Raw genomic sequence first — 25,083 nt, 5'->3', positions numbered from 1 at the left:
ATCACATGAACTTCCACTCTACAAGTACACACAGCTTGCTTTGTTTAAAAGCAAGATGGATGGAGGAATCTCGCCCGCCAGGACATTGTATTGCACTCTCTGCAGGCAGAATACATTGATCAGCACTGCAGCTGATTGGCTGCAAGCCACTAATCAAAGAAGGTTTTCCAGCGGGTCCATTTGACAGAAGTCGATCAAAATATTGACTCCTGTCGAACAAGGAAAGCTAAACACAGTTCAAAGTTTAGCTGGTCCCTGCTAAACTGGACAGACTTGGATCCGTGTGTACCCAGCTGATATTCAGGACAAGTCCCATCAGTCACTGCGACACCACTCAGGTCCGTCCCTTCATTGATAAAAACTGCCCTATGTTAAGACGCTGCCTGAAGTGAGTAAAGTGCCTCTGCGCCGTGCAAAATAAATTATTGCTTTGCAGTGTCAAAATGCTCAACAGTGGCGGGCCTCCTGCAGGTCCCATCACCGCTGCGCCCAGCTTTCTTATTCTCTGGTGTCACCTGTACATTGTGGTGTCTGTACTCTCCCGTGTGAGGACACCGACAGGCAGCCTCTGCTCCTCATACCAGGGAAATGATTGGCAGTGACTCTGAGGAAGGAGCAGAGGCGGGTCTTCAATATGTTCTCTCTGGGGGAGGCGTGGGGCACAGGGCAGCATCTTCACATCAGCTGGATTTTCTTAATGAAGGGGGAAGCATGAGCTGTCACAAAGCATGATGGGACGTGTAGTTTCCACTGAGGTTCGTACTAATGAGCAGGGAAACAGGAGACGGCTGGATGTGTCTCCAATACCATAAAAATGTAAGGTTGCCTAGAAATCCTTTGTTTCAGTGTGATAGCTTGGAAGACACTGTTACATTTATAAAGAAAAATAATGAACTTTAACGTGGAGTTCCACCCAGATTTAGAACTTCCGCAGATCAGATCCCCCCTCCCCCTCCAGTGCCACATTTGGCACCTTGTAGGGGGGAGCGGATACCTGGCAAATCCAGGTATTCGCTCTCACTTACGGAAAAAGACTGGCGCAATCTTGTGCGGCAAACCACGCAATGTACCCCCCCCGCTGCCTTCAGGGAGACACACAGGTCCCAGAAGACAGAGGGGACCGTTCAGAAAGTGCAGCGCGACCTGCGCATTCGCAGTAGGAAACATGCTGTGAAGCAGTAAGGCTTCACTTGCCGTTTCCCTTAGTAAGGTTGCCGGCGCCTGCACCCGGAGCCAAGGGACGGGTAAGCTTCGGGTGCTGACATCGTGGGCTCCCTGGACAGACAAGTGTCCTTATATAAAAAGTCAGCAGTTGCAGTATTTGTAGCTGCTGACTCTTAATTTTACTAGGCAGAACTCTGCTTTAAGTACTACTTTAACACCTTCCCTTCCAACCTATAGTACAATGACGGCCTGGCTGAAGCACTGTTGTTCTGGACAGGACAAAAGGGCCGCGAGAGACGTCACTGGCTGTATCCACTGGACAAAGCCAATGACTGATCACTGAACTGGCTGACTGCCACTACCATGTGATCGCTGTGACCAATCACAGCAGATCACATGAAAGTTGTAAACAATGGATAGCTTTCTTTCATGCCATCCATTGTATACCATTGTGAGCTGCGATTGGTCACAGTGATTTCATGGTACATACAGGGTCAATCACAGCCCATCTGTACCATGTGATTACCTTTGGCCAATCACAACAAAAGACAATGAATGAACCTGTTTCATTCAGTAAAAATGGTTGCTTATTATTATACCAATGAAATTCACTTTATAAATAATAATATTTAGGAACGTAGCCACCCTACCCTTTCTTGCTCAGTCCCAAGATAGACTATGGGATTTGTAGTGTGCATAGAGCAGCATATATGACCACAACTAACATGCACTACTTATTTGAAACAAATAAAAGTGAGAGGGAAAAGGAGAAATTCGGGAGCTCTAAAGGAAATTACATAGGGGCAGAAAAACACAGTACAAAGAAAATATTGCGCTTAATTTAAAATTATTATGTGAAGCTGCGATCAAAAGTGTTATACTACACAAAAACAGATTAAAGGGAAAAAAGATCGCGCTAAAAATGAAAATGACAATAAATGGTGAACAAAGTTCAAACAAATCAAGTGAATAGTCCCGCCACACGGGCAATTTGGTGAATTAATCTCCCAGGTGCACAAACGAAATCCACAAGAAAAGTGCTTTAAAGGAAAGGATCCTCCACCAAGGTTAAGAAGGGCCTCTTACCGGATGGAATTGATCTCCAGGTTATAGGAGATCTCACACAGCATGATAAGAGGTACTAGGATAATCGCATAGACAGCCACAGCATAGGAATCCTTATCACAGCAAGTCCTCATAAGCCAGAAACTCCCCAATAGATCATCCAGATGTATGCAAGAAAAACAAAGGCTCACATAGTGTAAAATCCTTATGTTTTAATAGAAAGGGGTAGATGCAAATACACTTACATTTAGTAGTTGAAAAACGTGCACATAAAAGCCGGCCAGCTTTGGAATCACAGCCCGTATCGGGTACAAGGTACGCGGTGACGTCAGCACGCCGCCTCCCAAACACAGTATAGCTACATTAAGGCTCCATTCACCCATAGGTATTTTGAATCGCAATTCTGCCCGAGATTTTAAAACATGCTGTTAAAATGTCAAAACACGCGTCCGTGCGTTTAGCTGCCATTCATTTCAATGGCACCTACAAATGCGGCGAGATTCTGTCACGACAAATCAGGCTGAAATCTTCCAAAACCAAATCACATGATGCGTCACCCAAAAAGCATTGGGCAGAATGGCACCGCATTTTTAAATGCCATTTGACATTTTAACAGCGCAATTTGAAATCGCAGGAAGAATCACGGCGATTCAAAACGGCAATGTATGAACGGAGCTGTAGACGTGTGCCTAACCCATTACTTTTCTGAAAGGTAATCCACGTTTAAGAGGCAATCGACAAATGCAATGCCCCCTCACCTCCTATATTATCCCCAACTTTGCTGGCAAACGCACTGCAACCGTGTGCAATGCACGTGGTTGTGGGGCTTCCACATTCACTTGAATGGCTCGTGTTCAGTTGGCTCACCACCCCCCCTCCCCCTCTGTGAGGCAAGAATCCAGAAGAGATGGGCAACAAGGACTTCCGATATGGATGGGATGTTTACAGGTTGTTGCCAGGGTGAATAAAAAAAAAAAATTCGATTAATTATTTTATTTTTTTCTTTAAAAACACAATTTTTAATTTTTTTTAATTATTTAAATCCGATTATTTTGATTTAAATCAGATTTATTTTAATGAAATTCTTTTGGAGTAAAAATCTATCTACAGATAGTTTCCGATTTAATATACATTAATGATTTAGTTTATTCAGCATAAAATGGAGCTTGGTTACGTAGCAGGAGGCTGTATATTCTGTAAGATTTTAAATGTTGGTAAACTCGTATAATGAATCCAAGCTCTACAAGCTGAGATAACAGGCACTCCATTGATGCATTCACACAATTTCACAGTAACAAAGTTCAGGAATATTCCTTTATCCTATCGTTTTGCAAATATATGTGCACTAAAAACTGTATGATTGAATCAGTTCTGAATTTGCTGTTTTACTAACCTGACAGCTTATTATTCTAAATAGAAAACATTAATTTTGTTTACAAATATTAAAGATTCTAACTACCAGCAAGAATGAGTCCTTACATTTAAAGAGCACCTGTCATTTCAGATCCATCATGACAGCACCCACTCACCTGCTGCCGCCACGTCCCTCACCTTGGGACCTTGTGTCACTGCAGCATCACCAGTTGTCCCATTAAAGAGAATGGGACTGCCGGCGAGTCAGCAGCGGGTCCGAGGAGGAGCCTCTGCGGGAGAGAGATGGCAGTTGCTCTTTAACCACTTTGGCCCTGGAAGAATTTGCCCCCTTAATGACCAGGCCATTTTTTGCGATACGGCACTGCGTTGCTTTAACTGACAATTGCGCAATCGTGCAAAGTTGTACTCAAACAAAATTGACATATTTTTTACCCACAAATAGAGCTTACTTAGGCCACTTTCACACTGGTGCGGTGGCGGTATAGCGCCGCTATACCGTCGGAATTGTGGCGGTATTCGACCGCTAGAAGTGCGGTTTTAACCCCCACTAGCGGCCGAAAAAGGGTTAATACCGCCCACAATGCGCCTCTGCAGAGGCGCAGTGCTGGCGGTATAGCCGAGGTTTCCCATTGCTTTCAATGGGAAGGAGCAGTAAACACACCGCTCCTCTCACCGCTCCAAAGATGCGGCTAGCAGGACTTTTAGAGCGGTCCTGTTAGCGCACCACTCCAATGTGAAAGCCCTCTGGCTTTCAAACTGGAGAGTTTACAGGCGCTATTTTTAGAGCAATAGCGCCTGCAAACCGCCTCAGTGTGAAAGGGGCCTTATGGTGGTATTTGATCACCTCTGCGGTTTTGAATTTTTGCGCTATAAAACTAAAAAATTTTAAAAAATTTAATAAAATGTTTTACTTTCTGCTATATTACATATCCTTTAAAAATAAAATGTATTCATCAGTTTAGGCCGATATATCTTTGACATATTTTTGGTAAAAAAAAAAAAAAAACGCAATAGGCGTATATTGATCGGTTTGCGCAAAAATGATTTCATCTGCAAACTATGGCAGGGGTCTCCAAACTTTCTAAACAAAGGGCCGGTTTACTGTCCTTCAGACTTTAGGGGGGGCCGGACTGTGACCATCAGGGGTAGAAAAAGTCCTGACATTAGTGGAAGTAATCGTGCCCCATCATTGGTCTCATTGGGAGGAATTGTGCCACATTGTTGGTCTCATTGGGAGGAATTGTGCCTCATTATTGGGTGTCACTGAGCCCCATTGTTGGTCTCATTGGGAGGCATTGTGCCTTATTATTGAGTGTCATTGGGCCCCATTGCTGGTCTCATTGGGAGGAATTGTGCCCCATTATTGGGTGTCATTGGGCCCCATTGTTGGTCTCATTGAGAGGAATTGTGCCCCATTATTGGGTGTCACTGGGCTCCCTTGTTGGTCTTATTGGGAGGAATAGTGTCCCATTATTGGGTGTCATTGAGCCACATTGTTGGTCTCATTGGGAGGAATTGTGCCCCTTCATTGGTGTCATTGGGGGGAATTATGGCCCCAAGGGCCGGGTAAAAGCAAGAAAAGGGCCACATCTGGCCCCCGGGCCATAGTTTGGAGGCCACTAAACTATGGGATAGATTTAGGGGTTTTTATTTTTATTGTTTTTACTGGTAATGGCGGCGATCTGCGATTTTCAGCGGGACTGTGACATTGCGGACAAGTCTGACCCCAAATGACACTTTTTTGGGGACCAGTGACATAATTACATTGATCAGTGCATTTGTATAGAACTGATCAATGTAAAAATGGGTGGGCTACCAGGGACACGACATAGATCACTGTTCCCAAACAGCATGTGCAGAGCCTGCCAGAAACAAAATGGCACTGCGGAGCGCTAATCACAAGCATTGAGACATTGTGCAGAGATGGGGAAATGTCTCACTACCTGTGATTAGCGCTGTGTAGTGCCTGGCGGGCTCTACACGTGCGGTTTGCCAACACGCCTGAGCTCATCCTTGTTCCCGATCACTGGGAACAGTAGCTCTCCGTCACTAGGCAGAACGAGGAATCGCCTTGTTTACATGCAGTTCCCCGTTCTGTCTCTCCTCCCTGCGATCGCGGGGCCGCCGGCGGACATCAAGCCTGCGGGACCTGAGGGCATGCTGCCGCAGCAGGCACGCGCCATCCTCCTTGTGACAGGTACGTCACTTTGTGCAGGGGAGCCGACCTGCCGCAGTATATCTGCATGAGGTCAGCAGGTGTTTAAAAAATGATGATTTAAATCGAGTTGATTTAACTCATGATTATATTTTTTTTTTTTAAATCAAATCCACCCCGATTGTTACCGGCTTATACAGCATCTGATCAAACAGATCTCAGATTCATCGGAGGTTTCGGAGGAGAGATATGGGGGATCTTTCAGTAAAGTGTACCTGTCACTGCCCATGCTATCACAAGGGTTGTTTATTGCAATCACAGGGGATACACAACAAGTTCTAATGAAAAAAAACTTTTTTAAAGAGACAGTGTAAAAAAAAATGTAATAAAACATTTAAAGTGCACACACAAATCTACACTCATACGTTGGCCCCGCACACATATGTAAACAGCGATCTCACCACACAGGAGGGTACAAAGTCAAACAAACTTCTGCTTGTATCGCCGAGACAATTGGGGTGGGAGTGGAGAGCTGTCAGAACCAGGTCCCCCCCAAAAAACCTTATTCTACAAATAAGAGAACCGTTTTTATCACTTAGTGTCACTTTAAATAAAGCCTTATGCTGGAATGCCATCAGGAATGTGACATGGACGGATACAATCGTCCCCGAGCTGGGTGTGATCCCCCTCCTTCCCATACACAGCACTACACGACGGACTATTATCACCCCGGAAAAACACAAAGAAAAACAAAACACAAATAGTAAATAATCCATCCAAACTCACCCCACTTCCGACAGCTGCAACCAGCGATGCTTTGCGGCAGCCGTAAAGGAAGCGAGGGCCGAACCGAGAGGGCTCACGTGACCGAGAACGGGCCCACGTGACAGCCGAGACTGTCTCATCTCAGAGGCATGTGTGTCAGAACAGCGATAGGAGTGTAACCATAGTAACAATAATACAGAATTCAATCAAATAATGCTGATTACGATAATAATAATGAATATAATATGAATAACACTGATTATAATATTGATACTGCATATAATAATATAACATAATACTGTAATAATAAAAATACTGACTATAATAAGCGGCCCGTCCATTAGGGGCACAGGGGTTACGCCTAGGGTTGCCACCTCATCCCTTTAAACCCGAACACATATTAATTACACAGGTTCTGTGGCTGATTAAGGTGGTAATTAAACTCACCTGGTGCCTTATCTGCATTAAATTTGCCTCAGAACCTGTATAGTTCATATGTGTTCGGGTTTAAAGGGATGAGGTGGCAACCCTAGTTACGCCCCCCTAATCAATGCGCCCGGCCCCCTAATCTACATGCAGGACGCCGTACGCATGGATGCCAATGCTTTTTTTTTATACCACGCAATTAGAGCCTGATGCAGCGTACACACGACCGTTATTCATGTTATGGAAAAAGACAAAGTTTTTCTCGACGTGATTCCTCTCAAGCCTGCCTTGCATACACACGATCGTGATAAAAAAAATGCTCGAGCAAAGTGCGGTGACGTACAACACGTACAACGGAACTATAAAGGGGAAGTTCTATTCGAATGGCGCCAGCCTTTGGGCTGATTATGCAAATCTCCCTTCTCATAACTTACTTCTGAGCATGTGCGTTTTTTTCCCGTCATTAAAGCCTACACACAACCGTTTTTCATGACGAGAAAAACGACGAGAAAAAATAGAGCAGGTTCTAAATTTTTAATGACCATTTTTGTCGTCAAGAAAAATGCTCTGGAGCCTATACATGACCTTTTTTCACGACCAATTTAAAAAATGTAATTTTTCTCGTCATGAAAAATGGTCGTGTGTACACGGCTTCAGACTTTAGGACACTTTCACACTGGGACAGGCTTTGGCGGTAAAGACCTGCTATTTTTAGCGGCGCTTTAACATCGTATTTGCATCACTTTTCAGGCGCTAGCTACACCGCTCCTAATGTGCCTCAAAGAAGCTGCTTGCAGGACTTTTTTGGACGTCCTGCCGGCGCACCGCTAGAGTGAAAGCACTCAGGCTTTTACATTGGAGTGACAGGAGAGGCGCTTTGCAGGCGCTATTTTTAGCGCTATAGCACCTGTAAAGCCCCTCAGTGTGAAAGGAGTCTTAAAGCGGGAGTTCACCCATTTTTAAAAAAAAAAAAAATCTCCCCTTAGCTTCCTGCTCGTTCGGTCTAGGGGAATCGGCTATTTATATTAAAATATGATCCGTACTTACCCGTTTTCGAGCTGCATCTTCTTCCGTCGCTTCCGGGTATGGGTCTTTGGGAGCGGGCGTTCCTTCTTGATTGACATTCTTCCGAGAGGCTTCCGACGGTCGCATCCATCGCGTCACTCGTAGCCGAAAGAAGCCGAACGTCGGTGCGGCTCTATACTGCGCCTGCGCACCGACGTTCGGCTTCTTTCGGAAAATCGTGACGCGATGGATGCGACCGTCGGAAGCCTCTCGGAAGCCTGTCAATCAAGAAGGAACGCCCATTCCCGAAGCCCATACCCGGAAGCGACGGAGAGGATGCGTCTCGTAAAAGGGTAAGTACTGCACATATTTTAAAATAAATAGCCGATTCCCCTAGTAATAACGAGCAGGAATCTAAGGGGGAAAAGTGCCCTCTAAGGGTGAACCCCCGCTTTAATTTCCAAAAAGGGTGGGCTCAGGGCGCAGAGCACTGCACCCCAAACCCACCCAGTTGTGTGACAATAGCAAATTAAAATTCGCTATTGTCTTCCTGATTCTTCTCCGGGCCAATCAGGAAGGGGTCCTGAGACCTGATTGGCCAGGGAGTCTTAGGACCCACTTCCTGTATGACCGTGAGGAGAAGCCTGTCTGTTCGGCCGGGAGGATAAGCCCCAGCTCTTCCCTCGGCTGGAGCGATAAGCAGCAGCCCTACCAATCCTCATCTCCTAAGGTAAGACCGCCTTCCCGTTCGTCACCATTGGCGAAGGGGGTGGGGTAGAGTAGCGGTAGTGTGAGTGAGGGGGGAAGGTTTGTTTGCCGCCCCCCAAAAAATATTGAGCACCCACCGGCCACCACTGATAATAACACTGATTATAATACTAATACAACATATAAAATTAATAATACATATAATATAATAATGCAGTAGTAATAATAATAATAACACTGATTATAATATTGATACTAAATATAATAATAATACATATTATAATTAATAATACAGTAATACTACTGAATAATAACACTGATTATAATATTGACACTGAAAATAATAATATAAAAGCTAGTAATGCTAATAAAAATAGGTAAATAGGGAGTACTAATGCGCAGACCAATCAATAATGTAAAATCTAGACGAGTAGCTGCCGACAAAACAGGTGTTCTCACACTAAAAATAAATGGCACTAAAAAGAATGTGGCGCTTACTACATAAACAATTAATCCTCATAAATATATAATTAATAATATCTACAAGTGTAAATATATTTACTGATTGAATCAATCAAACTGCCAAGCAGCAAGTGTGAAAAATGACAATTGTGCAAAATATTCAAATGTGCAAATAGCAATCAAGTAATTTCCAAATAACAGAGAAAAAATGTGCAAAGAAATATATAAAATGACTAATTGATATAATAAAATGAAACAGTCCCATAAAAAGCGCAAGAAATAGTCCAAATATAAAAATGGCGCAGTGCTGGCGGTATAGCCAAGGTTTCCCATTGCTTTCAATGGGAAGGAGCGGTAAACACACCGCTCCAAAAGATGCGGCTAGCAGGACTTTTGGAGTGGTCCTGCTAGCGCACCGCTCCAATGTGAAAGCCCTCTGGCTTTCAAACTGGAGAAACAGCAGCCACTGTTTAGTGTCGGTTTGCAGGCGCTATTTTTAGAGCAATAGCACCTGCAAACCGCCTCAGTGTGAAAGGGGCCTTATGGTGGTATTTGATCACCTCTGAGGTTTTTAATTTTTGCGCTATAAAACAAAACATTTGAAAAAAATTTAATAAAATGTTTTACTTTCTGCTATATTACATATCCTTTAAAAATAAAATGTATTCATCAGTTTAGGCCGATATATATTTGACATATTTTTGGTTAACCCTAACCCTAACCCTAACCCTAACCCTAACCCCATAAAAAGCGCAAGAAATAGTCCAAATATAAAAATGAATCCAAAACGTGCGATCAAGTTCATCAAAAGTAAAGTGCAAGTGATACCATTCGGGGAGTTTCCACCATCCAATGTGCATAACACCGTTTGCCCCAGCCTCTCACCTCAAGAATGAAAGCAATGAGCCTCTCTGATGTTTTCAATACTGGCCGATCGATTCTCAGGATGTTCCCAATAGTGCACCAATCACCTTATAATACAGCTCATTCTGTCTTAGGTTTGGCACAGGATGGTCCCAGCAGCATGGCCGCCATCAGGAATTATGGGTCCCCATTACACAACCTCAGGCATGGGCGCTAATTGAGAAGGGGGCCGTGAATTGAGAAGTGGGGGGTACCACGAATTGGGGGGGTTGCCCTGGGGACCTCTGGGCCCTTTAATAAAAGGAAAAAAAAAAGAAAGAAAAAATATATATATAAAAAAAATATATATATATATATATATATATATATATATATATATATATATATATATATATATATATATATATATATAAAAAGGGGGGTTGCCGTCTGGGGCCCTGGGGACCTCTGGGCCCTTTAATAAAAAACACATATATATAAAAAAATTAAAAAACCTCCGGGCTCTTTAATAAAAAGAAAAAAAAAGAAAGAAAAAATATATACAAATATATTTTATTTTTTATATAAAAAAAAGGGGGGCTGCCATTTGTGGCACTGGGGACCTCTGGGTCCTTTAATAAAAAGAAAAAATAATAATAATAAAAAAATATATAAAAAAACATAAAAAAAAATATTTTTATAAAAAAAAAGGGGGGTTGCAATCCGGGCCCCTGGGGACCTCCGGGCCCCTTACAGATGTACTGCCTGTATCCCCTTGATTGCGGCCCTGCCAAGCATCACCTAGGATAAAGAAGGAAGGGCTGTGTAGCTGTGATCAGCAGGAAGGTGTATAGAGACAGGTAATGCACAGCAGCTACACACCGATAAAAATAGAACTGAATATAATAATAATAATGATTATAATATTGATACTAAATATAACTATAATAATACTACATGATATAATAATAATAATAATTATAATAATAATAATAATACTGAATATAATAATTCTGAATAAAATGTGGTGCGATTCTGCAGCAACAAATAGCACCGCAATCACGCAAACCAAATCATGTAATGCCCAAAAAAGTTAGGAACTTCGATAGGGCGAAATGCGCTACGCAATTGCAGTGCGATTTGTCACGGCACAATCGCACCGCATTTTTTAGATGCCATTGAAATGAATGGCCCCTGAGCACATTGTTGTGCAATTTGACATTTTAACAGCGTGTTTTGAAATGACGAGCAGGTTCGCAATGATTACGCCTGCGATTCAAAATGCATTTGTGTGAACGAATGAAGCAGGTGAAGTCACCGAAATTCCAAGGGGTGTGTTTTAATCACACAAAAAGTGTTGTAAAGGTACAATTTTTTTTTCCTGAATAGCTCCTTGAGGCTAGGTTCACACCTAAGCGAATTGAGTGCGGTTTCAACCGCATCCAAATCGCAGGACATTTTAAAATACATTGTTTTCAATGAGGCTGGTTCACATATGTGCGATGCATCCGCACTGCGCATTGCCTCCAAACCGCGTGCGGTTTTTATGTCTTGCGGTGCGGCTCAGGTGCGAATTCAGTCCCATTATCTTCTATGGGTACGCATCTAAATCGCAGGTGTGTTGCGGTTTGAACGGAAGTTTTTTTTTCTCCTCCACCACCTCCCCCTTTTCCTAGTTCCTCCTCTGTCTGTTTCATGCTGCTGAGGTGAGTAGCCATGTCCAAAAAACGGAGCAAAAAAGTCACTGCTAAGGTGAAGGACTGTGTGGATTCCGAGGAGCTTATCCGCCTTGTCAGGGAGAACCCACAAATCTATGACACCCGGCATCCTAAATATAAGGACAATGTTTTGAAAAAAACTACCTGGGTTGAAATTACCAAAAGCCTTTTGCCAGAGTGGAGCATGTGCTCATCCCAAGTTCAAGCTGACAAAGGTAAGTTTGTTTTATTTTTTCATTCCCTAACTTCTTAAATTATAATTCTAAGTAGACCCCAATAACTACAGTGCATACCGCCCACAAATCCAGAGCAGGCCTTTATCCAAGCATGCATTCTGTGTGGACATGTAAAGTCTGCTAACCCATACCATGCCACATGTTTTATATCTTGGCATGGTGTTCCTAATGCACCCTGTCCCCGTGTTGCTGGTGGCACGTGACTCATTCCCACACCCTTGGTCATTGTTTGTATGAGTCTGCGTGTGTCTATCACCAAAATATGTAAACTCACTTTACCAAGTATGTTTGCAGATCCTTGGGGGAGTGACTATCTGTATTTGTCATCCTATTATGACGTTATTGGCCATGGTGGTCTTACAAAGACATCATCCTCTGTACAATGACACCCAGCAGAACACACATAACAGTATCACCAAGCCAATTTTTGGTGTTTTTGTCCAATTGCAGGTAGAGAATCACTTCGGAGTCCTTAATATGCTGCCAAAAGATAACTTTATTTTTTTTTCTTCAAGATGCATTCAAATTACACATAGTGACATTTTTAGCTTAGTATTTTATGTTATAATATTTAAAGGGCCATATATTTTAATGACAACACCACATTTTTTGGTTTTAAATTGCCTGCATCTGCCAAGGTAACTCGCCAGCTGGCGATAGAAAGTAATTAAGAAATTGATCTCGAATCAATTTCCCACTGCTAGTGCCCCTAGTCAAACTCCACTGTGCCGCCTCCATATTATGCATCATGGAATCCTCATAATCAATTCCATCACGTTCTCGCACATAGTTGTGCAGTGCACACGCAGTTTTCACAGCAGAGACAGCATGCTCCAAACTGAGATTGATGGCGGTGTGCAATATTCTCCATTTATTGGCAAGAATTCCAAATGCACACTCTACTACTCGACGTGCCCTAGTGAGCCGATAATTAAATATTCTTTTATCATTGCTCAGCGCTCTACTTGAGAATGGTCGAAGAAGATTTTTACCAAGGGCAAACGCTTCGTCCCCTACAAAAACAAATGGGAGGGCTGGCTCATTTGTTCCGGGCAAGGAGGAATCGTTTGGTAAATCCAGACTATTCGCCCTTATCATTCTCCCAAATGTGGAATGATTAAATACACCAGAATCAGAGCTGCTACCATAAGCACCCACATCAATATAAATGAAATTATATTTGGCATCTACCACTGCCATTAATACAAACGAAAAATATTTTTTATAATTAAAAAACTGACTCCCACTATCAAATGGCCTCAGGATGCGTATGTGCTTGCCATCGATGGCTCCCACACAGTTTGGAAAATTACATCTCTCCCAGAATTCATCTGATATCTTCAACCAATCTTCTTTTGTAGGCTTTTTGAAGACCAATGGTTTTAGTACATTCCATATAACAAGGCATGTTTCATGTACAATGCCAGATATAGTTGATTTTCCAACCTTAAACTCATAGTGGAGACTTCCAAATGAATTTCCTGTAGCTAGGTACCTTGAACAAATAAGAAATATTAAATAATTATTATCTTCTCTTTTTTACAGTGGTATACATCAAGAATCGTTGGCGAAGCATGCGTGATGCCTTCAAGAAATACAACAAACATCTAAGAGAAGTGAGGAGTGGCTCGGGGGCACCAGCTAGAGTACCCTATATGTATGCAGAGGACCTTGCCTTCTTGAAACCACTCATAGAGATGAGAGAGTAAGTTATCCTCTACATCATCTATGTATCGTGACTATATATTTAGCATTAGTAATGTTTCTATTTTCTAATAAAAACAGGACCGAAGCAAGTTGGGACGAACAGGATGTCCTGGAGGATCAACCAGAGAGCCAATCTGAGGCCCAATCCGTGCCAGCAGTTTGCATTGATCCAAATGAGGAAATACCTGAAATGCCACTTGGGTCAGATCTATGGGTCACAAACCCAGAGACTGACTCTGGATTGCCTGAGCCTATGCCTGGACCCTCCTCAGCTCCAACAACCATTGCGCGGCCTGCCAAAGTGGCACGTAAGCGAACGCCAGTATCGCAGATGGACATAAGCGAGCGTCTTCTAGAGATGTTACAACAAATGGCTGGAAAGGTGGATGCTTTCTTATGTCCAGCTACAATACTGGCGCTTAATTTTGTACCATTGATCAAAAAAGTTGTACCTGAGAGATATTTAGAAATGCGAACCACAGTAGAACACGTTCTGCAGTCATTTACAGTGCCAAGCGAGCAACATACATTGGAAAGGCCATATGTAACTAAAGAAACAACACACATACACTTACCAATGTCAGGCCAGTACCCAGACCCAGGAAACCAACCTTACCCCTATGTTCCTCCATCCTACACTTCAAGCTTTCAGGAGCCAACTTCAATATATGAGGTACAACAGAGGCGAACTCCATATCCCATCCCATCCACATTCCCTTCAATTATGCCACAAACACAAATGCAGGGGATGTATGTGCCACAGCACCATGGGCCTCAGACACATGGGCCTCAGACACATGGGCCTCAGACACATGGGCCTCAGACACATGGGCCTCAGACACATGGGCCTCAGACACATGGGCCTCAGACACATGGGCCTCAGACACATGGCCCACAGCACCATGTGCCACAGCACCATGTGCCACAGCACCATGTGCCACAGCACCATGTGCCTCAGCAACATGGCCCACAGCAACATGGCCCACAGCAACATGTGCCACAGCACCATGTGCCTCAGCAACATGGCCCACAGCAACATGGCCCACAGCAACATGGCCCACAGCACCATGTGCCACAGCACCATGTGCCACAGCACCATGTCGAGTCTAGCCATGCTTCAAGCACCGAGATTGATGAATCTACCTCAGCAAGTCAATACTCCTCAGACACACCATTATTTCCCAAAACATATCAACATCTCTAAAGTTTACGTTATGCCCACAGTAAACAAGCATGTGTGCATATTTTGAATCAAAGTTTAATCCAGAGGAAAACTTGAAGGCAAAGTTTTTATTTTTTATATTAGTCCAAGCAAAAATATGTTGTCTATTTCTTTATTTTTGTGAAAGAAGTAAAAAATAAATATATTTTTGGGCATCTTATGTCTGGTTGTTCATTTATAAGTACAGATGTTGGATAGTTGAAACCAAAAATGAATACATGCTTCAACATCAATTTGAAAATGCACATAGGTGTGGAAAAGTACCTTAATGTGATTAATAATCTTTGTGCAGGCTGGATGCTTGCTCTGAAGCATGTGTTCTGGCGCTCCAAACTATGGTACGTTAGTCCTAACAATTCATCAAAACTTCAAACAAAAATAAAATTTTTAATTATAAATTTAATATGGAACAATGGAGAAAGAAAATGTTTAGCAAAATTAAATAAATAATCACCTGGTTATTGACATGCGTGTATAATTAAAAAACTTGTCCTCATGCCCACGGAGATCTTCATATAATATAATGAACTGCCCTCTTTCATCCCTATTTGCAATGATAGGATGAACCCAGTATCTTCTTCTTCTACTCCTCCTTCTCCTCCTTTCAACTTCCATCAAGATTGCTGCTGTTGCAGCAACAACTGTAGGCATGATCATGGGCAGGGCAGCACACATTTCTTAGGAAATCCAAATCCTATTCCACACTATACTGAATGCTCGTGAAAAAGGAAGAGTTCAAGAAAGGTCACTCCCTTTTATTACCTACATCATCACACAGCTAACAATGATTGGCCCTCACCAAAAACGCAGCTCAAGTAATTATTTTTTAAAAATCGCACCCGATCCGCAGCTAAACCGCAGTTGATCCGCAGAACACCCTCTAGAGAAATTCGCAACGGAAACGCAGCTCAAAAACGCAACGCACTAGTGTGATTCCGGCCTTACCTTAGTGCAGTCCTCCTTCACTTACCTCATCCTTCCATTTTGCTTTCAAATGTCCTTATTTCTTCTGAGAAATCCTCACTTCCTGTTCTTCTGTCTGTAACGCCACACAGTAATGTGTAATGCTTTCTCCCTGGTGTGGAGTGTCGTGCTCGCCCCCTCCCTTGGACTACAGGAGAGTCAGGACGCTCTCTACATTGCAGATAGAGAAAGGGGCTGTGTGTTAGTGGGAGTCCTGACTCTCCTGTAGTCCAAGGGAGGGGGCGAGCACGACACTCCACACCAGGGAGAAAGCCTCGCATTACGGTGGTGAGTTACAGACAGAAGAACAGGAAGTGAGGATTTCTCCGAAGAAATAAGGACATTTAAATGCAAAATGGAAGGATGAGGTAAGTGAAGGAGGACTGCACTAAGGTAAAGGAAGCTATTTAGGAAAAAATCTAGGAAGACTTGTGGTGAAGTACACGGGACAACTGTTTATTCTGTAGCACTTTATTTCGCTATGTTGCATTATATGTTATGCAACATTGTTTCATTTGAGGTTTGAGTGCTGTATTTGTGGGAGATTATAGGGCCTGATCCACAAAAGGGATACGCCGGCGTATCTACTGATACGCCGTCGTATCCCTGTTTCTATCTTTGGAACTGATCCACAGAATCAGTTTCCAATAGATAGGCAGAAGATCCGACATGTGTAAGGGATTTACACTGTCTGATCTTAGGATGCAGTACCGCAGCCGCCACTGGGGGCATTTCGAGTCGAAATCCAGCGTCGGGTATGCAAATTAGCACTTACGGAGATCCACAAAGCTTTTACGCTTCGTTTTTTCTCCGTAAGTATTAGTTTGCTGTCGCAAAATTAGGGCTGCTTTTACAAAGTGTAAACTGTTTACACCTTGTAAAAGTAGACCCTTCTATCCCGCATCACTGTCATTTTTATTTTATTTTTTCCCGCCGCAACTCTTTTTTTTTTTTTTTACGCCCGTCGCGATTCTCAAAACCCGGCGCAACGTAAATCCGCGCAAAGCACGTCGGGAAAATAACGTCGGGAGCATGCGCAGTACGTCCGGCGCGGGAGCGCGCCTAATTTAAATGGGACTCGCCCCATTAGATTAGGCACGCCTTGCGCCGGACGGATTTAAGTTACACCGCTGAAAATTTCTAGGTAAGTGCTTTGTGGATCAGGCACTTAGGTAGAGATTTTGCGGCGGTGTAACTTAAATGGCAAAAGTTAAGTTACGGCCGGTTTTTGTGGATCAGGCCCATAGTTCTCAATTTTTTTTTGACAAATTGTAATTTTTTTCACTTGTGTTTGTCATGCAGCAGCATAGGGCAGAACAACAACGTGCCAAAGTACCTTTTTTTGGCACTGAGACAAGCGCATTTTGCTTTCCGCATTCTGCCACGTTTTTCACATAACAAAATGAGAGAATGTTACCCACATTTTTGGTGCCATTAAAGAAACAGGACACTAGGTTTAGGGAGAAGTCAGAATTAAAATGCTGCATTAAAAACAAAAACAATCCCCCCCCCCCCCCACCAGGAGCTTTATGTTATAATGTAGTAGCCAGCAGGGTTGCTATTAGAAATCACAAAGCCCCATACAGCCTACCTGACAGGGTCCACCTCCGAATTTTTTTTTTATTAAAATGTGAATTTCCCTACAAATACGCTAAAATCATTATTAGCTAACACAAACATATCAAAATTCCTGATGAATTTATAAGATAAAACTGTATTGAGTTAATTAATACAATTCTGTGTGTAAATGAGGTATTGGGGCTCATTCACATAGATGCTGCGGCCTGTATAGTGTGAATCCATTTTTTTTTTTATGTGGCTATTGCTGTGAGCAGGCAGCCTTTGTTATGCTTTGAGAACACTTTGTCAAATTATCAAATTTATCCTCATGGAGTAAACCACTCAAAAAAACAAACAAACAGAGAACCTGTATGAATGAGCCCTTATTTTTTTAATACATTTTTTTTTTACAATTTGTTATTTTTTTAAATAACTTTTTACAGTTTGTTATTATTTTTTTAAATACCTTTTTACAATTTGTTATTTTTTTTTTACAATTTGTTATTCTTTTTTTAAATAACTTTTTACGGTTTGTTATTATTTTTTTTAAATAACGTTTTACAATTTGGTATTATTTTTTAAAATATTTTTTTTACAATTTTTTGAAATATTATTTTTTTACAATTTGTTATTGTTATTTTTTTAATTTTTTTTTACATTTTTTGTTTTTACAACACTGTTGAAGGAGCTTGGGTTAAATATCAGGGGTCTAAACATACCCCTGACATCTCACCTTTGAGGCAGTGGAAGGAAATGAGAACACAAATTTCTTCAATTTAATTCTCTGTAACCTCAGCTGCATTGAAGATGAATGATAAGGAGAGCAGGAGGAGGCTTCTGTTCATTCATAATACTATGCTTCAGTTATGAATGCACACAGGAGCAATTGGTACTGATTACTTGCTGAGTTCATTCACTTAAAGGAAGAGACATGTAAATTACACATGTATCGGCCCCTTTCCTTGCTCTCTATCCTGAACATCCCCCTGTGTACCCTGAGCAGCGGCAGGGGCAATCAGATATGGGCAGGACAGAGAAGGTAATTACAGGAAGAGCAATGCTCAGTGTGTGTCTTCCGGCTGCAGGGAGTGACACACAGGGTATCTTTCCTTTATTTGCCCCCCTGATGCACAGATCCCCCTCCATGTCCTGCCCACATCTGATTCCCCTGCTGTCTGGGCCCCCCTGTGTGCTTGGACCCCCTAAAGGAGGACCAGTGGTACCACCTTTCAGCAGCCCTGGTAGACAGTGATCACCTCTAGCACTGTGCTGTCCACTGTCACAGGTGCTTCCATCTTCTTCTGGTCTTTTTTCCAGGTTTGAACCCTTCAGCTGCTTGATTGATGTCACTCCTGCACATGCGAATCACATCAATGTATGCTGAGCTGAGCATGCGTGGCTCAGTGTGTATAAACACTGACAGGCAGCGAGAAGGGTTTCTGTCATAAAATTAGTACCTGTCAGTGTTTTTTATATTTTAGTGATAATTCCACTTTAAAGGGCCAACTCCATGAAACCTTACAAATTTGTGCCTGCACTGGAATCATTAACTGCTTGTTTCGCCTAGGGGATGGTAAGAGCAGCTTTACTTACCTGATCCTCTGCCTCCTCATGCTCCAGTGATGGACTGCCCCTCAGTATCCTCACATCCATTGTAGGGCTATGATGGACCCCGTATCTGTCTTGATTACTTCCGAGGTCCTTAGACTGCTGGAGCATGAGGGAGAAGATGATGCAGGATCAGGTAATTAACCACTTGCTTACTGGGCACATAAACCCCCTTCGTTCCCAGGCGAAATTTCAGCTTCCAGCACTGCGTCGCTTTAACTGACATTTGCGCGGTTGTGCGACGTGGCTTCCAAACAAAATCGGCGTCCTTTTTTCCCCACAAATAGAGCTTTATTTTGGTGGTATTTGATCACCTCTGCGGTTTTTATTTTTTGCGCTATAAACAAAAAAAGAGCGACAATTTAAAAAATATATATATGTTTTTTACTTGTTGCTATAATAAATATCCAATTTTTTTTTTTTTTTTAATATTTTTTTTCTCAGTTAAGGCCGATACGTATTTTTCAACGTATTTTTGTAAAAAAAATCGCAATAAGCAAATGGTTTGCGCAAAAGTTATAGCGCCTACAAAATGGGGAACAGAATTATGATTTTTTTTATTATTTTTTTTTTACTAGTAATGGCGGCGATCTGCGATTTTTATTGGGACTGCGATATTGCGGCGGACGTATCGGACACTTTTGACACAAATTTGGGACCATTCACATTTATACAGCGATCAGTGCTATAAAAATGCACTAATTAAAATGTGACTGGCAGTGAAGGGGTTAACACTAGGGGGTGAGGAAGGGGTTAAATGTGTAGCCTGGGTGTGTTCTAACTGTGTGGGGGGAGGGGGGTGACTGGGGGAGGTGACCGATGCTGTGTCCCTATGTACAAGAGACACAGATCGGTCTCCTCTCCTCTGACAGCACGTGGAGCTCTGTGTTTACACACAGAGCTCCACGTCCCTGCTCAGTTACCGACGATCGCGTGTACCCGGCGGACATCGCGGCCGCCAGGTACACGCATCGGGTCCCCAGCGATGCGCCGGGACAGTGTTTACCCGCTGCGCGCCCCCCAGAGGTGCGCGTAGGTAATGCATTTAAAATGACGTCCAAAGACGTCCAGTTGGCACCTGAGAGCCGCGCTGTTGACGTCTTTTGTCAATAGCGCGGGTCTCAAGTGGTTAAATCTGCTTTTCCAAATCCCCTAGACAGAAATGGGGAGCTAATCCTTGCAGTGGGGCGAATTTCTTGGTTTCCTGGATTTGGACTTTAAAACCTTTTCATAATCCTTTTCTATTTGAGGTTCACCATTACCAAAAAACTGCCTATGCTGGTAAGGATCCCTGTAGATAAAAGCAAACTGTGTATCTTTGACTAAAGTAAAATAATGTCCTTGCTATAGGTGTGTAGGCCATCTCCAGTGCCTTGAAAAGGTATTCATACCCCTTGAAATTTTCCACATTTTGTCATGTTACAATTAGAGTTGAGCAGACACCTGGATGTCCGGGTTCGACTGGTTCGGCCTAACTTCGGAAAAAAGTCCGGGTTCGGGACTCGAACTTGACCCGAACTTGACCCCGAACCCGAACCCCATTGAAGTCAGTGGGGACCCAAACTTTTGAGTACTAAAATGTCTCTAAAAAAGTAATGGAAAGGGATAGAGGGCTGCAAATGGCAGCAAAATGTTGGTAAGAGCATGGCAAGTACTCTGCAAATAAATGTGGATAGGGAAATAACTTAAAAAAAAAAAAAAAAAAAAATCTTGACCTAGGAGGACACTGCAAAATATATTTGTTTGCCCTAAATGGGTGTTTTTTGAATAGAACAATAGAAGAACACTAGCTAAAGTGTTTATCTCACACCTACACATATGGAGGAAACACTGCAAACACTGGAGGAAACACTGCAAAAAAATTTTTCCCCCCTAAATGGATGTTTTTTGAATAGCACAATAGAAGAAAAGTATCTAAAGGGTGTATCTCACAGTAACATATGCAGTGCTGGTGTAATATGATTTGTGAAGCAGGACTGACTCCTATATATTTCTCTCCCTATAAGCAAAATCAGGAACCTTTCCCTAAAGTATCTAATGCAGAGTATCTCACAGGAACATATGCAGTGCTGGTGTAATTTGATTTCTGAAGCAGGACTGACTTTCTCTCCCTATAAGCACAATCTGGAACCTTTCCCTAAACTATCTAATTCACAGTATCTCACAGGAACATATGCAGTGCTGGTGTAATTTGATTTCTGAAGCAGGACTGACTCCTATATATTTCTCTCCCTATAAGCACAATCTGGAACCTTTCCCTAAACTATCTAATGCACAGTATCTCACAGGAACATATGCAGTGCTGGTGTAATTTGATTTCTGAAGCAGGACAGTCTGACTCCTATCTAATTCTTTCCCTCAGAGCAACAGCAGCAGCAGCAGCAGCCTTTCCCTACCCTATCTAAAGCAGAGTGACAAGCTGTGCTATGTGCCTCTAGCTTATATAGAGGCTGGGTCACATGCTGGGTCACATGCTGCACTGGCCAATCACAGCCATGCCATTAGTAGGCATGGCTGTGATGGCTTCTAGGTCACATGAGTAAAACAAATGGTGATTGGCTGCCCTGCAGCACGCCATTACATTGCCGAACACCGAACCCGAACTTACAGCAAATTGTTCGGGTTCGCTCAACCCTAGTTACAACCAAAAACATAAATGTATTTTATTGGGATTTTATGTGATAGACCAACACAAAGTGGCACATAATGGTGGAGTGGAAGGAAAATGAAAATGGTTTTCAAAAGCTTTCACAAATTAAATTCAGAAACCAATTGCCTTCAGAAGTCACCTAATTAGTAAATAGAGTCCACCTGTGTGTAATTTAATCTTAGTATAAAGAAGCCCTCAGAGGTTTGTTACAGAACCTTAGTGAAAAAATAGCATCATGAAGGCCAAGGAACACACCAGACAGATCAGGGTTAAAGTTGGGGAGAATGTTAAAGCAGGGTTAGTTTATAGAAAAAATCCCAAGCTTTGAACATCTCACAAAGTACTGTTCAATTCATCATCTGAAAATGGAAAGAGTATGGCACATCTGCAAACCTACCAAGACATGGCCGTCCACCTAAAGTGACAGGCCGGGCAAGGAGAGTATTAATCAGAGAAGCAGCCAAGAGGCCCATGGTAACTCTGGAGGAGCTGCAGAGCTCAGGTGGGGGAATCTGTCCACAGGACCACTATTAGTCCTGCACTCCACAAATCTGGCCTCTATGGAAGAGTGGCAAGAAGAAAGCCATTATTGAAAGAAAGCCATAAGAAGTCTGGTTTGCAGTTTGCAAGAAGCCATGTGGGGGACACAAAAAACATGTGGAAGAAGGTGCTCTGGTCAGATGACACCAAAATTGAACTTTTTGGCTTAAAAGCAAAACGCTATGTGTGGCGGAAAACACATCACAAACACATTATCCCTACTGTGAAACATGGCGGTGGCAGCATCATGTTGTGGGGATGATTTTCTTCAGCAGGGACAGGGAAGTTGGTCAGAGATGATGGGAAGAAGAATGGAGCCAAATACAGGGCAATCTTAGAAGGAAACCTGTTATGCCACGTACACACGATCGGAAAATACGACAAGAAAACTGTCAGGTATTTATTTCTGTCTTTACCTCTTTTAGGCAGATTCACCCTCTCTATTTTAAAGTGAAAGAGAATTCAAAATATTGGGTTGTCCCCAGAACAGTAAAGAACAGAACAGAGGTGACATTTTCCATTGTGGACACTAGTTCTGGTCTGGATTCCCTCATGTTGGAGACATTTTATCTCACTTCCTGTCGTAGCTTTTTGGAGAGGAAATGAAGGTAAATCTCCTCAATGGGACACAGATGGCAAAAAAACCTGATCTAAAGTGAAAAAAAAAAATGCTTTTTAAAGTTCTCCTAGACATTAATGAGCATTTAACCCTTGCAGCGCTGTGGAGCTCCACTGCGGGGGTAACTTTAGCTATTTGTATTAACATGTTAAAGCTTATATTAAGATTCTGGAGATTCGGTTTACATCTACAATAAATTTCCTAAAAATAAAACTGATAAAAGCCATGACAAATGCAGCACTCCACTTTGTGTCCTATAAATTCTAAATAAAGTACAGGCAGTGTAACTGGAATATCAAGTTTACAATAATAGAATTCTTTCCCAGGAAAAGACAGAGCGGAAGGCTCCTTAATTATCTGGTGTGTTTCATTTAATTCTTCAAAGTGGAATGTCATCCAGCTAGTTAGAGATTTATAGCCGGATTCATAGAGAGTTACGCTGGCGTATCAGTAGATACGCCGTCGTAACTCTGAATCTACGCCGTCGTAAATTTAAGCGTATTCTGGAAACCAGATACGCTTAAATTAGGCTAAGATACGAGCGGCGTAAGTCTCGTGCGCCGTCGTATCTTAGGGTGCATATTTACGCTGGCCGCTAGGTGGCACTTCCGTTGATTTCGGCGTAGAATATGCAAATGAGCTAGATACGCCGATTCAGAAACGTATGTGCGCCCGGTGCATTTTTTTACGTCGTTTACGTAAGGCTTTTTCCGGCGTAAAGTTAGTCGAACAAATAGCTGGCCTAGCCAATGTTAAGTTTGGGCGTTGTTCCCGCGTCAAAATTTTACGTCATTTGAGTAAGTCGTCCGTGAATGCGGCTGGACGTAATTTACGTTTGTGACGGTATCGGTATGATATCCCCGTCAACGTTCCCTTCTTCCCATAACGAAAATCACCCCAATATTCCACGAGGAGGGATATCCCTGGAATCGCCCAGAAAGCCACACATGAGACCAGCTTACTGCTTGAACAACACCGACTTTAATGTTATAACACACAGCTTATATGTCATTTCCAAAACTGTTACAATGACAAATCTCCACCCCCCTCACACTGGGGCTTCCATACAGATGAGTAGGTAGACACGACGGGGCCGATGCTGAAACACATTTTCTTTAGACAATGACATCAATGACGCTGAGCACTAGCTGTACTGAATACATCAACCAGACCGCTCGACCCCGCATATAGAGAGATAATTACCACAATGAAGCAATCAGAATAATTAACACAAGCCACTTAAACCCAGCTCTCCTTCACACAACACAATAGATCAATTAACCTTTAGAAATAGTGAGGGGACATTAGCACATCAATAACCTGGCTAGCAGGGAGCAGTAAACTGAGACATATAGGCAAATGTATCACAATGGCCCCCCTTTTGCTCCCTGCTCCGGCAAACCCGGTTGGACCTTCCCTGGTCCAGTAGGGTTGACGGGTTCAGAGCTATTAGTCAGAGGTTAACTCCGTTTGGCATGACTGACCTCCCTTGGCAACTGCTTCAGACTCAGGTATGTCACCGGGTCGTCAGATCACACGCCGGTCAGTCCCCAAGTCTTTGTGCGATCTGCAAAGTCACCCGAAGTCAGTGTGAAGACAGTGAATGGGTCTGTGCGCCGCCGTCTAGGTGTCCCGCTATGGGAGGGGGCAGGTTATGGCTCTGAAGTGACAATCCCAGGAGATTCATAAAAAGAAAAAGTTATATTTGTTGAAATGCTGTAGCACTGGTGCTCAGAGTCCGGGGGGGGGGGGGGGAGGGGAATCAGAGCCCCATAAGGTCAGCCACCCCCTGCTCCCTCCGCAGCCGCCGGTTCTCCTCTTGGAGCTTCTCCAGCTCCATCTCCAGTTCATGGAGCCTGGGGGGGGTCAGCCCGCTGTGACCTCAGGTGGTTGTTCTCCTCCTCCATGCGGCTTATGCACTCCTCCAGCTCTATGTACTCACGGATCAGCTCCTGCTTGCTCATGTCCTGCAGGCTCTCCACGTGGTCCTTCATCATCAGGAACTGGGTGGTGGTGTAAGGGGCCACCGGTGGGCCCTTGGCGAACATCTCGGCACGCATCTGGGACGCCCGCTGCGACTCCCTCTCCTCCAGTCGCTTCTTCTCCTCCCAGGTCAGCTTGTTATACGGCTTCCAGGACCTCTTCTTCTTGAAGGGTGGCCGGCGGTGCCTCTTTCTGTCCAGCTCCCTCCAGGGCCCCTCCGGCTCAGGGCTGTCGCCCATGACCAGCTGACAATGGTGTTCCCTGTTGTCCGTAATAACAGATTGTACCATGAGGGCTTCGTAAGGGGTGC

The 25,083-nt window shown here is 43.2% G+C and overlaps 2 protein-coding genes across 2 annotated transcripts in view; both read right to left on the bottom strand.

Annotated features, from left to right (window-relative positions):
- Window positions 1-6,652, bottom strand: part of GOLGA7 (golgin A7) — a 32,951-nt gene extending 26,299 nt beyond the window's left edge. Inside the window, exon 1 of the mRNA XM_040346076.1 lies at window positions 6,545-6,652. The gene's annotated coding sequence lies outside the window, so the exon portion shown is untranslated. The remainder of the gene's footprint in view (window positions 1-6,544) is intronic.
- Window positions 6,653-12,427: 5,775 nt separating this feature from the next.
- On the bottom strand, window positions 12,428-15,684 carry LOC120933079 (protein ANTAGONIST OF LIKE HETEROCHROMATIN PROTEIN 1-like). Its single transcript, XM_040346075.1, has 3 exons — window positions 15,305-15,684; window positions 15,115-15,216; window positions 12,428-13,416 (listed from the first exon to the last, which is right to left on the bottom strand). The coding sequence occupies exons 1-3, from the start codon at window positions 15,523-15,525 to the stop codon at window positions 12,537-12,539; spliced, it is 1,203 nt and encodes a 400-aa protein (XP_040202009.1). The 5' UTR covers window positions 15,526-15,684; the 3' UTR covers window positions 12,428-12,536.
- Window positions 15,685-25,083: the final 9,399 nt, after the last annotated feature.

The sequence above is a fragment of the Rana temporaria genome, chromosome 3, assembly GCF_905171775.1.
Source record: "Rana temporaria chromosome 3, aRanTem1.1, whole genome shotgun sequence".
In the NCBI taxonomy this organism is placed as follows: Eukaryota; Metazoa; Chordata; class Amphibia; order Anura; family Ranidae; genus Rana; species Rana temporaria.
This window is presented reverse-complemented; position numbering and strand designations above follow the sequence as displayed.